The following is a 17,148-nucleotide window of genomic DNA, read 5'->3' as shown; positions in this document are numbered from 1 at the left end:
CTAGCTGGCGGGTCTAGAACAGGGGACATAGCCTCACAAAAAGGGGCAAGCCATTTTCGGCGAAGTTGAGGAGGAATTTTTTTCACTCAGAGGGTGGTGAATCTTTTGAATGCTCTACCTCAGAGCAACGGAAGCTCAATCATTAAACATGTTCAAGAGAGAAATAGATTGGTTTCTGGATGTCAATAAGATTTAAGGGATGTAGGGATAGTGGGAAAAAATGGTGTTGAGGTGGATTATCTGCCTGAATGGCGGAGAGGCTCAACATATCGAAAGGTCTACTCCGGCTTCTGTGTAAGCGGACATAAAGACACAAAGGGATATTGATAGACTACGTGAGTGGGCAAAGATTTAACAAATGGGGTATAACGTGGGAAAATGTGAAATTATCCATTTTGGCAAGAAGAATAAAAAAAAAGTTATCAAAATGGTGAAAGATTACAGAGTTCAGAGATGAAGGGGGATCTGGGTGTCTGAATGCATGAAATGCAAATGCCTAGTTTGCAGGTACAGCAAGTAATTAGAAAAGCCAATAGAATGTTATCTTTTATTGCAAGAGGAATTGAATATAAACATAGCGAGGTTATCCTTTGGTGTATAGGCACAGGTGAGACCACATCTGGAGTACTGCAAATTAGTACTGGTTTCCTTAGTTAAGGAAGAATGTACATGTGTTAGAAACAGTTCAGAGGTTCACTGGACTCGTAACCGGAATGGACATGGTTGTTTTATGAAGGAAGGTTTGACAGGCTGGGCTTGTATCCCCTGGAGTTTAGAAGAGGAAGACAATTTGATCAAAAAATACAAAATCTTGACGGGTCTTGACAGGGTGGATGTGGAAAACATGTTTCCTCTTGTGTCAGAATCTCGAACTAGGGCACATTGTTCAAAAATACAGGTTCATCCATTTAAAACAAAGGTGTGGAGAATTATTTTCTCTCAAGAAATCTTTTGCTCAAAAGGCAGTGTTTTTGACTATTTCTGAGGCAGAGGTAGATAGATCTGTGATAAGCAAGGGTTCAAAGGTTATCGGGGGTAGGTGGGAATGTGAGGTTGAGGTTACAAGCAGATCAGCCCTGATCTTATTGAATGACAGAGCGAGCTCAAGGGGCTGAGCAGCCAACTACTGCTCCTAATTGGTATGTTTGGATGCAAGGAGTGAATATTTAAGGCGAGGCTTGGGTGCCAAACAAGTTTCCTTTGTCTGGATCGTGTCGAATTTCTTGAGTCTTAGAGCTGCACTCATCCATGAACATGGGGAGTAGTCCATCACATTCCTGGTTTATGCCTTGTACATGGTGGAGTCAGATTGCTGTGTTGCTGATTAGAGAATTCCCAATCTCTGACCTGCCCTCACAGCCATTTCCAAAGTCGCTGGAACATGACCCCCAGAATGTTGATGGTAGGATAATTCAGCAATGATAATGCTGGCCAAAGAGAGGTGGTTAACCTGTCTCTTATTGGTGATGGTGATTGCTTGCCATTTGTGTGGTACCAATATTATGTGCCATTATCAGCCAGAGCCTGAATGTTGGCCAGTCTTGTTGCATGTGGACCTGGTCTGTCTCATTATCTGAGGAGTTGCAAATGGAACAAACCACAATGCAATAAACAGTAAGCATCCCCACTTCTGACTTTATTTGAAGAAAGGTTATTGATGAAGCAGCTGAAGAAACAGCTCCTGCAGCAACACTCGAGTCGAGATGATCGGTTAACATGGTGATGGTGAGATCTGAGGATTAATTACCTGCCACTTAAAAGGTCTCAGCTGGTCCACTGATGGGCGAGCTGCCCGAGACTACTCCTGTCACTGGTATAATTATAATGGCGGCATGGCAAGCAAACCACCACCAGATTTTACGTGCCTCCTACCTTCAAAACTTGCAGGCAGAGGACCATAAAATCCAGCTCAATATCACTTCTCTCATGAAAAGAGTGATTCATGGGTCGATGTGACTGACTGATGATTTCAAAAGCATTATGAAAGCAATAGATCAGAGATGAAACTTTGTTGATTTGTCTTAATGATGCCATGCTACTATTATCACTCTGCTCTGATTGATATCAAATTCCTGACTGATCAACATACACTCTAGATGTACAAATGAGGCCTCTTCTCTTTCCTGAAGTATCCCCGCACCCAAAGTCCCCTCCATTCCAGTGTTACCATGGCCTCAGTCAACTCAGCACTATCACCCCCTAAATTCTTCACAAATCTCAGTCCCCACTCATCTTTCCTTTCCATACCTTTCAAGTCAGCCGTTCCTTCAACTCTTGCTTAGTCTCAGTTCAACCATCCAAGTCTTGCAAAGCCCCAGGATCTAGCCATCACACCATTCCCAAGCCAGCATGCTATCAGATCCCAGGCTGAACATTCTAATTTCAAACTCCAGTCTTAGTTCGGGCTGCACATTCCCTTTCCCATTCTAAAAGCATCTAAATCGACTCCAGTGAAGAAGCACATGTGAAAAGCATGTAAGGAAACAAGAAGGAATTTATTACAAGTTAAAAATTAAATTAGCTAGACAAACCAAAGATATTCCGATGGTTAGCACTGCTGCCCATCATGCCAGGGACCTGGGTTCATTTCCAGCCTTGGGAGTTTGTGTGGAGTTTGCACATTTTCCACATGCCTGCGTGGGTTTCCTCCCACACTCCAAAGATGTGCGGGTTAGGTTGATTGGCCATGGTAAATTGCCCTTTAGTGTCAGGGGGACTAGCAGAGTAAATATGTGGGGTTATGGGAATAGGGCCTGGATGGAACTGTGGTCAGTGCAGATTCAATGAGCCAAACAGTCTCCTTCTGCACTGCAAGAATTCTATGATTCTAACCAGTTTGTTTTTGTCCATGTCGAATACCGTAATGGTGCAACTTAAAACAAATCCAAAAATGATACACAAGTCTTGACATCAATTCTCTAAAATTTCCCTAACAATTAGCCTCTTCAGTTTCACTTGGATAGAAACCTGCCATAAAACTTCAACATAAATTAGTGCAGAAATGAGATTGAAATAAATTATGCTATCCTCTAGGGTCAGAACATATTTGTCCAACTCTGTAAATTTGTCTATTTTACATGACTAATATTTACTTGCACAGTAGCTGTATTCACTAAAATATTCTGAGGCGCTTACAAAAGCAAGCATGTTTGCTACGATCCTAAATTTACCTTCTAAGGTTAATAGCATGCCGCTTCACTGGAAAGTAGTTATCAGAACACGTCTCAGGAATACAGTAGGCCTATGTTATCCATTAAGTGAGTTACGATTTGTGGTGATTTAGAACAAAGACATTGCTGTTCTGGAAAATCAGTCTAGAAATGCAAATGCGGGCAAAAATACTCCAGCAAATGCATGAACAACTTTAATTCATTCACTAGCCAAATGTATTTTTTTGTTCCCACATCTATAATTTTAGGCAATTGACTTAAAAATGGACCAAACATTTCTCCCGCTTGTTGTGTATAATGACAAAATTAGGAAAATTCATCATTATCGATTTCAGTAGAAATATGTTTTGTCTGTATAGCACGCAAGAAACATAGAGCTCAGCTCATTTTCCATTGTTCCATGAAATTCTTCTCCTTAACTTAATTTTTGATTTTTCTTTCAAGTTTGCTGTCAATCATTTCATCTTGCTGCTTTAATGTCTTCTCTAAAGCTGCAATTCTTTTTGCTGATTCCTCGTAATTCAATAGTTCCTAGTTTCTCTTGAAGTCTTTAATTGGTGCACTTCTTCCCAGGTATATCCATCACATTATTACAATATACATTTCACAAATGAAATCTTGGGCAGCAATTCTCCCAAAAGTGCTAAATTGGTGAGAAAACTAGCCTAGATCACGACTGTTTTTCATTAAAAACTCAGGGGCAGGGCCTATTCACGCCAGAGTCTGACAGCTCTGGAACACCCTGTGTATGCACAGTGGCCCTGATCTGTCAGTCTCCCCATTTTCTGACCAGTGATCCTGGGACACTCACAGTGCTGCCTCTCCAGCCCCCACATCCCTCATGGCCCCCACAACAATTCGCAGACCAGACCCAATCCCTCCACCCCAACCCAGAGCACCCCAATGTCCAGCCCGTCCTCCCCCAGCAGTGGCAACTCCCCAACCCCCTCATCTGGCAAACCGCCCCCACCCTCAGGTCAGACAATACCTCCCCCGCCCCCTCCGCAGACAGACCAACTCCCCCCCACCACCCACCCCTCCCCAGCCCACCCCGATCACTGGTCTCCCTCCAGTCCAGACCAATCCCCACACAGAGTGGCAGCAGGAACCCCTGACACCCACCAATTGCCCCCTAGGCCCTGCCCACAATAGACCCAATATGACTGGTGGGGCAATGCCACGGTGCTCCCTGGTCATGGGCACTTTGTCCCTTGGGCAGTACCAGGGGCACAGACTGGCACTGCCAAGGTGCCCATGCCCCTGCTGCCTGACCCCCTGGAGGGCCCCAATTGCCCCCCTTCACTCTGGCTGGGTCTCCCACTAGTTCCCCAAACATGGGGAGCTACTCTAAACCCTGCTGGAATCAAGTACACCTGACGGGGTGGGAGATGCTATTGGGCCTGGCAAGTTTCATGCCAGATCTGATAATCACATACAAACTATATTTAAAATGTATTTAGTATAGATTCAAATGACTTACCTCTCTTCCCATTGGTTTCCAGCACGGTCCCGACTGCAACTGTTCTCCAGCTCTGGGAGATGCGTGTGCATCGGGAACACATGCGCGAATCCCGCAAAATGGCCAACATGTGACTTTCCCGACTGGACCTGCCAGAAAATTTGTGAGTCACAAAGGAGAATCGCCCCCTTCGTTTCTACTTTTTGGCTTCATTGTTGGTCGAGTCGGTCTCCAATGGAATGCGATTCTCTCATTATGTGTCATTTGATCATTTAGTGTCTTTTGTTGCCCTTCTTCTAGGATCATTCAGTTCCCTCTTACTAGAATCTTTCTGGGGCCTACCGTTGCCTCTTCCTGAGGTCACCATTACGTCCTCTGAGATCTGGCAATTCCTCTCCCATAAGGTCTTATTGCCTCTTCTGAAGTCTTACATTGCCTTTCCCTGAGATCTTCATTTGCGCCTCTGAGGCAAGACGTTTTCGCTTCCCTGAGGTCTTACTGAATCCTGAAGTCTTGCGTTGCCTCTTCCTTGAAGTCTTGGCTGCTCATAGGCCTTGTTTGAGAGTTGCCATCCAATTTCCCTGTACATTGCCCACTGTCTCTTGCTGGAGTTTTCCAATTCGTCCCTGAAGCCAGGTGATCTTCTGTTGCGTTGTCCTTCAAGGGACAATTACCACAGTTATGCATGGAAGCAAGTGAACAAAAGTCAGGGAGAGAGCCCTGAAACATGCTGGTGATCTCAGGCATTAGCATAAGTTTTTCACAAAATAATAAGTATCTTCAGAGTGTTATGCATTTGACTTAGATGAGCATCATGACAAAGAATATTGTTCTGCTGATAATATAACCACAAAGATTGAGATCACCAAAATAACGAGAGCGAAGCCATTTATCCCATCAAGCTCATTCATCCATTGAAACTTATGATTCTACCATTGCAATGTCTACTTACTTCTTGAATTACTCTAAAGCGGATATAATTACGAGGTAAAAATAATCAAGAAACATTGCTATAGGCACACAATCATCACACTGGTTACACAGAAATCCACCTAATTAAAGAATTTCAAGGATAAAGAATAACCAGCGTGGATTCAGGACAGGGTATTGAAACAAACACCTCAAATTGTTAGCAGAAAAACTCGTGAAATTCCCATTTATATTAGCATAAAGATGTTTGCAAGCATAAGGTGGCAATTACCAGTTTATTTTTTTCCATCAATATTAGTGAAAGTACAAGTTTCAATCTCCAGATGCATTTGTAGAGAGAGGATTGAGAGATAGCAGTTGGGCTAAGAATGAAGGGCCCATTGTAAAGCCAGTTAAGGCACCAGGTTCTGACAAATTGGGCCCACAGATACTTTCAAAAACAAAGGCACTGGTATCCTTAATATAAAAAATCAATATAAAACTAAAATGCCATTGGACTGGTAAGAATCAAATGTAATTCATATCTTTAAAAGGAGTAATGAAAGTAATCCAAGAAACTATAGACCAGTTACTTTAATATCTGTGGTAGGAAACATGCTAGAAGCAAAGAGTGCAATAACAAAAAAGTTAATTTGAATTTAAAACAGCAAGTCTTATTGAAGTCTTATTGAACTATTTGAAGAGCCAACAGAAACAATAGACAAGGGCACCACAATGGATGAGGCATATTTGGCATATAAAAGACTCACAATATGTAAGGATGCACAAAGTCAGAGGCCAGTACAGAATAGGTTGAGGGTAGATGAGAGGGTAGAAATAATAATGAGGGGAGAATCTTTCTCATCCTGGTAGAAAGTAGAGCGTGATGCCTGTAAGGTTTGTGCTGGAATCATGTTGTTCACCATATGCATTTGGTTTTGAATCAGAAATTAGAGGTATGGTGTCAAGATTTTATAGATGCCAATCATGTGAAGAAAAGGCTTGCACCAAGATAAAGGCAGACACATAATGAGCAGATAAATAGTAAACAACATTTAACATAGTGACGTGGTTCTAATCAGGAAAAGCAATACAAAGGCCACATTCCTTGAAAGGCTAGAAACTAAATGGGGTCTTGGAGAATAGAGATCTAGGAATACATCTATGTGAACCGTTTCCACAGCAACACATTTTTTACGGTCATAAAGAGTGCAAATAAAAGCAAGGAAATAATGTAAAATGTATGTCGAACCTTGGTTAGATCAAACTTGGATGACTACATGCAGTTCTGGCATCCACATTACAAAAAGGCTGGAAAAAGTGCAACAAGGATTTAGGAAAATGTTACCAGGTGATTAACTATCAGGAAACATTGAGCAGGCTGGGCTTCTTTCACTGCGAAAAAAAACTAAGAGGAAACCCGATAGAGGTCTTTAAAATTATGAAGGGTTTCACTAGAATAGATGTGACAAAAGTTTCCTTTTGAAAGGAAGTCTGGAATATGGAGTTATAAAAATGACAGCCACTTGATAGATCAAATGATGACATGAGGAGGAATTTCTTACCAACCTATTTTTATATAACATCCTCTAACATAATGAAACTTCCCAAGGTGCTTCACATGGGCATTTTGAAGCAAAACCTGGCACCCAGTCACGTAAGAGAGGAGGGTTAATAAAGAAAAGTTTAGACAAAGAAGTGGATTTTAACAAGTGTCTTAAAAGAAGAAACAGAAGCCTAGAGGTTGAGGGAGAGAATTCTAAAGCTGGGCAAGAGAAGACTTAAGCATTCACTATTGGTCAGAATGATAGAAACACAGATCTTGGAGGGTTGTCGGGTTGGAGGATGTTACAAAGAAAGGGAAGGATAAGATCATGGAGAAAAATGAAAGCAAGAATGAGAATTTTAAGAGTAAGGCTTTGCTTAACCAGGAGCGAACTGCAAGCTAGCAAACACTGAGAATTTCTATGATCTAGGACACAGACAGCAGAATTTTGGATGACCTAAGGCTTTCCAAAGGATGAACGTGGAAGCCAGTTTTGGAATAGCCAAGCTTAGAGGTAACGAAAGGCACAGATGAGAGTTTCAGCATGAGATGAGGCAGAGGCAGAGTCAGATGATACCACATAGTCAGAAACATGCTGTCAAATTGAGGACAGAATTAGGAGGTAAATAGTTCATCTTGGGGTTAGATATGGCACCAACATTATGAACAGTTTGTGGTTCAGCCGCAGACAGTTGACAGAGAGAGAAATGGTGTCAAAGCAAGGGAATAAATCCTAAATATTAAAAGGCTTATGGAATATGCATACATGTTCAGCTAGCAAAGATAAATGCATCTGTAACTAAACTACCACACAAAGTATAATGCTTATTTTCTTAAAGCATAAAGCACCATCAGGTCCTGCTCTCATCTGCCAAAACTGCTCACTGACTTGCAGGCTGAGCTTGAAATGCAAAGGTGACAATCGGTCTATTTTCTTTACTGGAAATTGCTGTCTTAAACCCATCTCCTCTGCTGTGGTCACCTTCACCTCCAACAAGAGCAATGATCTCATGGATTTATTTGCCGCTAAGATTGAAACCATCTGACCAGCAATCTCGACTGTTTCTCTTCCTCCTGCGAGCCCAGGTAGCAACACTTGATCCCTCAATCCTGGCAGTTAACTAGCTCATTATTAACCTTTTATTCCTTTAGAAGTCTTTAAACATGCTGTCAACTCCTAAATGAGACCCATCTTCCTTAGAATCTTCCTCTTTGACCAGGTAGCTCAATGTCATTCTTTGTTTGAAAATGTACCAGTGAAATGTCTTGAGATATTTTTCTATGTTAAAGGTTCTATATAAATACAAGTTGTTGGTGATAAACTTACTAAAAATGTTCTTCATGAACACAGCACATAATACATAATCAGTTAAAAATTTTAAAAGACAGTACAATTTAAACAGATAAACTTCTGGCAAATAACTGTATTTTAATAACTTAATTGACTTTAAGTATCATCAATGGTGACGCAATATAATCACAGCAATTTCCTGTTCACTAGTTGTTGGTTCAGAGCTGAACATACAATGTAGCATTGACTTTTTCTCCAATGTATGCAACAACTGCAGTCTTACAGCACAATGAACAGTGAAGTAACGTACCACGCCTGCTCCAGGAAAGCCTATCTCAAGCCTAAGCTTTCAGTCCATGACCAGAACTGTCAGCAGTGGATAAGCTCACGATTTCGGTAGCATACTCTCCCAAACTGTCCAATTTATGATAAGACGCATACAAGAATTGGCAAAGCAAGTGTAGCCTTCTGTAGATTTCAAACATCGAATGAAGGGGAATAAGTCTGCCTACCAAATTGTAAGTCTGTAGAGCACTAGTCCTGTCCATGCAAGGTTTGGACTACCAACATCATGCCAAGAAGCTCAACCACTTCCACTTCAGCCACCTTTGGAAACTTCTGAATATCAGATGGCAGAACAAAATACCAGACACTGAGGTCCTCACTTGAACGAACATGCTAAAGATCCACACTAAATTAAGCAGTTACAACTGCTAATTATATAGCCAGAATGCCTGACACTCATTTACCAAAGCAAATTTTCTATGATGAGCTCAAGTTCAGGATGGGTTCTCATGGCAATCAAAGGGAGTAATACAAAGTCACTCTTTAAGGCTTCACTTAGGAGTTTGATATGGACTTCAAGCTCACCTAGGATTGCTGTACCTGCTGTATCTAAATAAATAAAGCTGTGGCTTTCTTTGAAAGCAAACGCATATCAGAGACAAAGTAAAATCGCAAGGAGAGGAAATCACAAGGCAGCAACTCATCCAAAATACAATCATCTGTAGTAACCGATTATCCTATCCTGGGTACAGAAAAGTCTTAGCAGTCACCTGCTTACCCACCAGACCCTACCCAACACCCCAGATGAAGAACATGGTCAACTTCAGTGCCATGGACAAATATGACAACCATTAATGATGACATAGATGCATTTTATTAGCTCAACAACAAAATTCACAAGGTAGGATTCAACATAAATTTATTTCTTCTTTTGTAGTGCAATTGCATACCTTATGTGTGTAGCCGGAAGGGATTCGTATTGGCGAGATAAAAATATCTCCCGGTGTTTAAGTTGATGTCTTTGTTTCTCTGTCAAATCTAAAATACTTGGTGTTTCCAGTTCTTCTTCCATTTCCTCTGCACAGAATAAAACACAAAACATCTTATCAGAAGAAATCACTTTCATAAGGAGGTTTACAACTAATAAAGCTTGTTTTGAGGGGAAAATTATATTTTTGACAATGGACCAGATCAATTTGCTATGGTACCAGTTGATCTTATAATTGGAGGGGAAGATCCCAGAATGAAACCCTGGCTCAAAAGATCATAACTTTTTACTTTTATTAGTGAAGGAACATAGTCATAGAACCACTAGTTAGCTTTAACAAGAAAAAACATTTATTAAACATGAAAAACTTAGATGATGGTGCTGTATTCATTTACTCCCCCCTTAGCTTAACTAATTCCCACAGATTTTAAAATTAACATGGATTACAAAGTATATCTTAAGATATGATGATCTGTGGCACAAAGGTCCTTTAAAAATACAAGATGGATGTGGTCAAATACAATCTCCACTCTGACTCCCAAGTGAATGTCTGTGGATTTCTCCTCAGAATCCGCCCAGATGATTGTCACATGAAAATTTCCAAACTCCACTCCCAAAAAACATATTTAAAATCTTCATTCACAAAAATGCTTTCCATTAACAGCTGACATTACAAAATCTGGTCTGGGTTTTCCAAATGATAAGAACATAAGAAATAGGAGCAGGAGTAGGCCATCTAGCCCTTCGAGCCTGCCCCGCCATTCAATAAGATCATGGCTGATCTGAAGTGGATCAATTCCACTTACCCGCTTGCTCCCCATAACCCTTAATAATCAGAAATCTACCTAACTGTGACTTAAACATATTCAACGAGGTAGCCTCCACCACTTCAATGGGCAGCGAATTCCGGAGATTCACTACCCTCTGAGAGAAGTTCGTTCTCAACTCTGTTCTAAACTGGTTCCCCTTATTTTGAGGCTGTGCCCTCTAGTTCTGGTTTCCTTTCTAAGTGGAAAAAATCTCTCTACCTCTATCCTATCTAGCCCCTTCATTATCTTATATGTCTCTGTAAGATCACCCCTCAGCCCTCTAAACTCCAACGAGTACAGGCCCAATCTACTCAATCTCTCCTCATAAGCTAACCCCCTCATCTCCGGTATCAACCTGGTGAACCTTCTCTGTACTCCCTCCAAGGCCAATATAACCTTTCGCAAATAAGGGGACCAAAATTGCACACAGTACTCTAGTTGTGGCCTTACCAGTGCCTTGTACAGTTGCAGCAAGAACTCCTTGCTTTTATATTCTATCCCCCTCGCGATAAAGGCCAACATTCCATTTGTCTTCTTGATCACCTGCTGCACCTGCAGACTGAGTTTTTGCGATTCATGCACAAGGACCCCCAGGTCCCTCTGCACAGTAACATGTTATAATTTTTAACCATTTACTTTAAAACAAAACTTCTGCTCTGCGTTTAACAGCAAATCCAGTCCAGATTTTACACCAATCTCTTTGGGAACTCTTTGTCTAGACTGTTGTACAAACTGTTCACAACTGCTTCAAGTCTTGATTTCCAGCCTCTAGTAAAATGGTATTTCATTTGCCTCTGAAGTCCCATTTTAAAGCTGATTACTGCAATTGCCTCTTTAACTCAGAACACTTTCTGAACAATATCTTGGTCTTTGTTCTCTTAATTTCAGTCCTCTGAAGACATTAAGTCCCAATTCCCTGGGTATCTGACTGTAATATGTTCCTTAGGAAGCCTGCATATTTACAAATCCCTTGTCCTGTCTAGCTTGTCCTGGCAGGGCTGAGATGTTCTCTCCTCTCTGAACTGCCTCCAGCTGCTAAATATCCCATTAAAACATAAAAGCCTTGCCATCTTACAAAGGGTCCCAGTTGCTAAGCAATGGCCATGCCTTTTATTTATTCGTCACACTGTAACCCTCTCTACGCACAACAGATTCACAGTTAGAATTGAAACCAACCCCCACACATAGATGTTTCTGTCCGGCATGATTCTAATTATCGGATTTACCCTTCCAGGCACAGAACGTTAATTTAAACGCACTTAAAACTATACCTTATTTTTAATGTTTATCAATACAAATATAAATCTCTTAAAACTATCTTTGTTTTCCTAACAAATTTATTGTGCAATTATGAAAATTGCCTACTCTATCTAGCTGGACTGATGTACTTCCACGCTGTTCCAAAACAAAAAATAAATTGAATATGATCCAGTATAATATCCAGTATGTAGCATCTGGAATATATTATGAGGACAGATAGACTATGAAATTGATCCCTATGATTACTGAAAGCATAAAGATAAACTATGGGGTTTGAGGATAGGGGGATGCCAATAATTTTTACTTCAATAAATGATGGTTAATTCTGATTTTTAAAGTGGATATTTTTGACAATTAACAAAAGGTCCTGTTACAACATGATGTTAGAGCAGCCAGTTGGCAATAGACAGTATAAGTTAAAACCTAGGGTCTTTAGTATATCTTCTCAAAGAGTTTAAAGAGTTTCTTTGTTGCGTTAGCACCATGCAGTTTTTGTACTTTTTCTCCAAAATAACCTCCAGTTCTTTTTCACATAAATTAAAATCTGTCAAATTACCAGCTCAGAAAATCTTTGTTGCAAACTTATGTGAGCCAGATGAAAATTAATGATCATTCAGCGTCACTTTGGTCATCAACCATGAAAAACTGTTCCTTTTTTCATAATGTTTCCAATCTATTATTTCTCCTTTGGTATGTCAGCCATGGCCCAATGGGTTTGGTGAAAGAATAGGGGGAAGTGAAAGGTGGTTAAAATCAGGGTTGAGTTTGGTAAAACTATATGAGGAATATCTGAGATTGGAAGAGGCATGTGGGGTTCAGCTCACTGATGGATTTGGGACCCTTTGGCAATGAGGGAGTGGCAACAACAAAAACACACTAAAGGACGGTGTTCCAGGCTTGATAAAACTGGTGTATAGGTTTTGTGAAAGAAAGTGCTTGTGGGGGTGAGTCTGTGCATGTGTCTTGTCAACCTTTGAAAAGTTAGAATTACAGTTTCTAACCATTGGTCCAATAGAGGTAACAAAAATCAAAGCCTATTTGCCTTACAGACTTTCAGATTTTAATTTCAAAAATAAAAACTCAAAACGAAGGTATGTGAGGCCATTTCAAGTTGACCCATCTGTTGAAAAATCTGATGGTTCAGGTACAAGGCATCCTGCTCAATTCACTCTCCACTGAAATCACGGAAAGTGTTATTGGGCAGAGTTTTAAACCAGTGTTCACCCGATCACATGAGTCAGATAAATCAATCATTTAGCTCAGCAAGCTTTCTGCAACAAAATGTAGTCACTTGTTTAATTTTTTAGAGGAAAATCTGCATACATTGATCAATGCATGGTCAAATAATTTTTAAATTATAAAACAAAGACATAAATTTGACTCTTCTAACGAAAACGTAGATGGTTTAGAATTCAAGCACAAAACAAATGCTGCAAAAATCGTTTCCATTTTATCTGGAAATAGTCTTTTCATCCGTGTTGCAGTTTTTTTAAGAAAAGCATTACTGAAATATTGCTTTTCAGTTGTTCAACTAAATTGATTGCAACCAACAGTGCACAAGGCTTGAAAAGAAATATCTTTCTAAACATTCCTGATGTATCTTCTGCTCATTTGGTTAACAGATTAGTTTTTGCCATCGGTGTTGAGGTTAGTAACAACAGAATCAAAATCTACAGAGCGAGAATCAAAACACCCATTATCCTACTCATGTAATTTTTAAAAATATACTTTAGTGGCACGTGGGAATCACTGATTGAGGCAGCATTTATTGCTGATGCCCAATTGCCCCCGCTGCAAGCCATGTGGCACACGTACACAACAGTGCTGAGAGAGAGGCAGTTCCAGAATTTTTATCCAGAAATCGTCAAAGGACAGCAGTAGAGTTCCGAGTTAGGGTGGTGTGTGGCTTGGAGGAGAACTTGCAAGCATTCGCTGCCTTTGCTCTTCAAGATAAAGGTTGTGGGTTTGGAAGGTGCTGTCAAAGGAGCCTTGCTTGGTTGCTTCAGTGTATCTTGTAAATGGTACAGACACTGCTGCCAATATACGTTGATGGTGGTGGTGGTGGTTGAGGAGTGGGGAGGGGCTGTGAACATTAAAGATGGTGAATGGGGTGCCAATCAAGCAGGCTGCTTTGTCCTGAATGGTGTCAAGTCTGTTGAGTATTGTTGGAGCTGCACTCATTCAAGCAAGCATAAAGTATTCAATCACACTTCTAACTTGTGCCTTGTAGACAGTGGAGAGGCTTTGGAGAGCCAGGAGGTGAGCTACTTTCCACCCAACCTTTGACCTGCTCTTGTAGCCAGAATATTTATATGGCTGATCCAGTTCAGCCTCAGGTCAATTGTAATCCCCAAGGATTTTGACAGTGGGGGGTTCAGCAATGGCTAAACCATTGAATGTCATGGGGAAATTGTTGCATTCTCTCTTGTTGGAGATGGTCATTGCCTAGCACTTGTGTGGTGTGAATGTTACATGCCAGCCAAAGCTTGAATGCTGTCCAGGTCTTGCTGCATATAAGTGTGCGCTACTTCGGTATCTATGAAGTCGCAACTAGTGCTGAATATTGTGCAATCTTCAGCACAATTTAATCGGCAATGATGGTGGGAATTTACATTAGTTTATTTCCTTTTATTTTTCTCAAGAATCATAGAAATCACAGAAACCCTACAGTACAGAAATAGGCCATTCCGCCCATCGAGTCTGCACCAACCACAATCCCACCCAGACCCTACCCCCCTATCCCTACATATTTTACCCACTAATCCCTCTAACCTACGCATCTCAGGACACTAAGGGGCAATTTTAGCATGGCTAAACAGCCTAACCTGCATATCTTTGGGAGGAAACCAGAGTACCTGGAGGAAACCCATGCAGACATGAGGAGAATGTGCAAACTCCACACAGACAGTGACTCAAACCAGGAATTGAATCCAGGTCCCTGGAGCCATGAAGCAGCAGTGCTAACCACTGTGCTACTGTGCCACGTTTCATTTAAATTTTGATCAAACCATGGTCTTAATACTGGCCTCTTTCCGTATACCTAAATACTGACACCACAGGCAGAATTTTTTGGCTGCGCTCATTCCAAGACTGGAAATTCCTGCCCGAGGTCAACAGACCTTTGCATGGTCCTGTCTCGCCTGCTATGATTCCTGCGGCGGGCGGGTCGGGAAAATTCTGCCCCAGATCTTCAATTTTACATTTGATTTGAGGAACAATTAGTAAGAGACTAGTAAAAAAGCTGATCTTGACAGAACCTAATGTTACCTTTATCAAAGCAATATCTTTGTGCAGCCATTAAGTTTAAGCTATACTTCCTTTGTATTTTAACAAAAAAAATGATCAAGTTCCTTCTGCCTTGTGTATTGAGGAAAATTAGCTCGTCCATCCTGCATAGAAATATCCTAGTCAATTTAAAAACTCCATTGCATATCTTTTGTGTCTACATTCTTCAAAGGGAACTTTTAACACAAGGAAAGAAGTCAGAACAAAATGAGCTCACAGATATCTGAAAGCAAAAGATAATTGATTCTATTGGAAGAATTCCTCAGGGCACAACCAAAGAAATTTAGCAAAATCACATCATTAGCACACTTATGGCTAATTGGTCTTTTTAGCTTTCCTTTGTCACATTTCAAACATAGATACTGAATCTAGGATGACTATGTGATTTGATGTGGAGATGTTGGCATTGGACTGGGGTGAGTACAAAAAGAAGTTACACACAGTCTCACACATCACATAGTTTCACAACTGAGATTATGTGATTTGAAGTAATGATGTGGAGATACGGCATTGGACGGGGGTGGGCACAGTAAGAAGTCTCAGGACACCAGGTTAAAGCCCAACAGCTTTATTTGGTAGCACAACTTTTGGAGCGCTGCTCCTTCATCAGGTGAGTGAAGAGTTGCGTTCACAAACAGGGGACATATAAGCATGGACTCAATTTACAAGATAATGGTTGGAATGAGAGTCTTAACAGATAATCAGGTCTTTACAGGTACAATCCAAAGATGTGCGAGTCAGGGTGATTGGCCATGCTAAAATTGCCCCTTAGTGTCCTGAGATGCACCGGTTAGAGGGATTAGTGGGTAAATATGTAGGGATATGGGGGTTGTGGTTATTGCAGACTCAATGGGCCAAATGGCGTCTTTCTGTTCTGTAGGGTTTCTATGATTCTATGAGATAATGCGAGTGGAGAGAGGATTAAGCACAGGTTAAAGAGGTGTAAATTGTTTCAACAGACACCTACAGATGCTGAAAGATGCTGTGGCGCGTCAGAACTGTCAGCAATAAGTCGAGCGCCATATCCTGTTCTTAACTTGGACAACAAGAAGAAATTTGTCTTATTTTGCAGCACCTGTAGGTGTCTGTTGTGAGCCTCCCCATCTGAGCAGATCCTATGTATACAAAAGGGCTTGTCCATAGGGGATGACTTCTTTAACGTGTTTAAGGTGGAAGCTGCAGAAGTGGAGCATTGTGAGGTTATCCATGAACTTGCGGTACAGTGAAGTGCTGAGGTGATGTTGAAAGATGCCCTCATAAGAACAGGATATGGCACTCGACTCATCAATCGACAGTTCTGATGCGCCACAGCAAAAAATCGCACCAACCTTCTCAGAAGACAAACACGGGATATGACAGACAGAATACCCTTCGTCATCCAGTACTTCTCCGGAGAGGAGAAGCTACGACATCTTCTCCAAAGCCTTCAACATATCGTCACTGAAGACAAACATCTCGCCAAGGCCATCCCCACACCCTCACTACTTGCCTTCAAACAACCATGCAATCTCAAACTGATCACTGTCCACAACAAACTACTCAGCCTTCAGGAGAACAGTGACCATGATGCCACACAACCCTGCTACAGCAACATCTGCAAGACACTCTGGATCATCGACATGGATGCCATCATCTCACGTGACACCACCATCCATCAGGTACATGGTAGATAGTCTTGGGACTCAGCCAACGTTGTCTACCTGATATGCTACAGAAAAGGATGTCCCATGGCATGGTGCATTGGCGAGGCCATGCAGACGCTACCACAACGGATGAATGGACACCACTCGACAATCATCAGGCAGGATTGCTCCCTTCCTGTCGGGGAACACTTCAGTAGTCAAGGCATTCAGCCTTTGATCTTCAGATATGCATTCTCCAAGGCGGCTTTCACAACACACAACGCAGAATCGCTGAGCTACAATTGATAATCAAATTCCGCACACATGAGGATGGCCTCAACCGGCATCTTGGGTTCATGTCACACTATCTGTAACCATCCACATGCCTGGGGTTGCAAAATCTCACTAACTGTCCTGGCTTGAGACAATTTACACCTCTTTAACCTGTGCTTAACCCTCGCTCCACTTGCATTATCTGTAACTGTAAAAACCTGATTACCTGTTAAGGCTCGCATTCCAACCAT

The 17,148-nt window shown here is 41.3% G+C and overlaps 1 protein-coding gene across 5 annotated transcripts in view; it reads right to left on the bottom strand.

Annotated features, from left to right (window-relative positions):
- The window catches only part of LOC145351017 (metastasis-associated protein MTA3-like), a 175,490-nt gene that overhangs the window by 110,107 nt on the left and 48,235 nt on the right, over positions 1–17,148 (bottom strand). For all 5 annotated transcript variants that reach the window (XM_080200607.1, XM_080200608.1, XM_080200610.1 and 2 more), the window contains one exon: positions 9,611–9,737. In XM_080200607.1, coding sequence (XP_080056733.1) covers positions 9,611–9,737 — 127 coding nt within the window. The remainder of the gene's footprint in view (positions 1–9,610; positions 9,738–17,148) is intronic.

This window comes from Carcharhinus amblyrhynchos, chromosome 12, assembly GCF_965287045.1.
Source record: "Carcharhinus amblyrhynchos chromosome 12, sCarAmb.v2.hapA, whole genome shotgun sequence".
Classification (NCBI taxonomy): Eukaryota; Metazoa; Chordata; class Chondrichthyes; order Carcharhiniformes; family Carcharhinidae; genus Carcharhinus; species Carcharhinus amblyrhynchos.
This window is presented reverse-complemented; position numbering and strand designations above follow the sequence as displayed.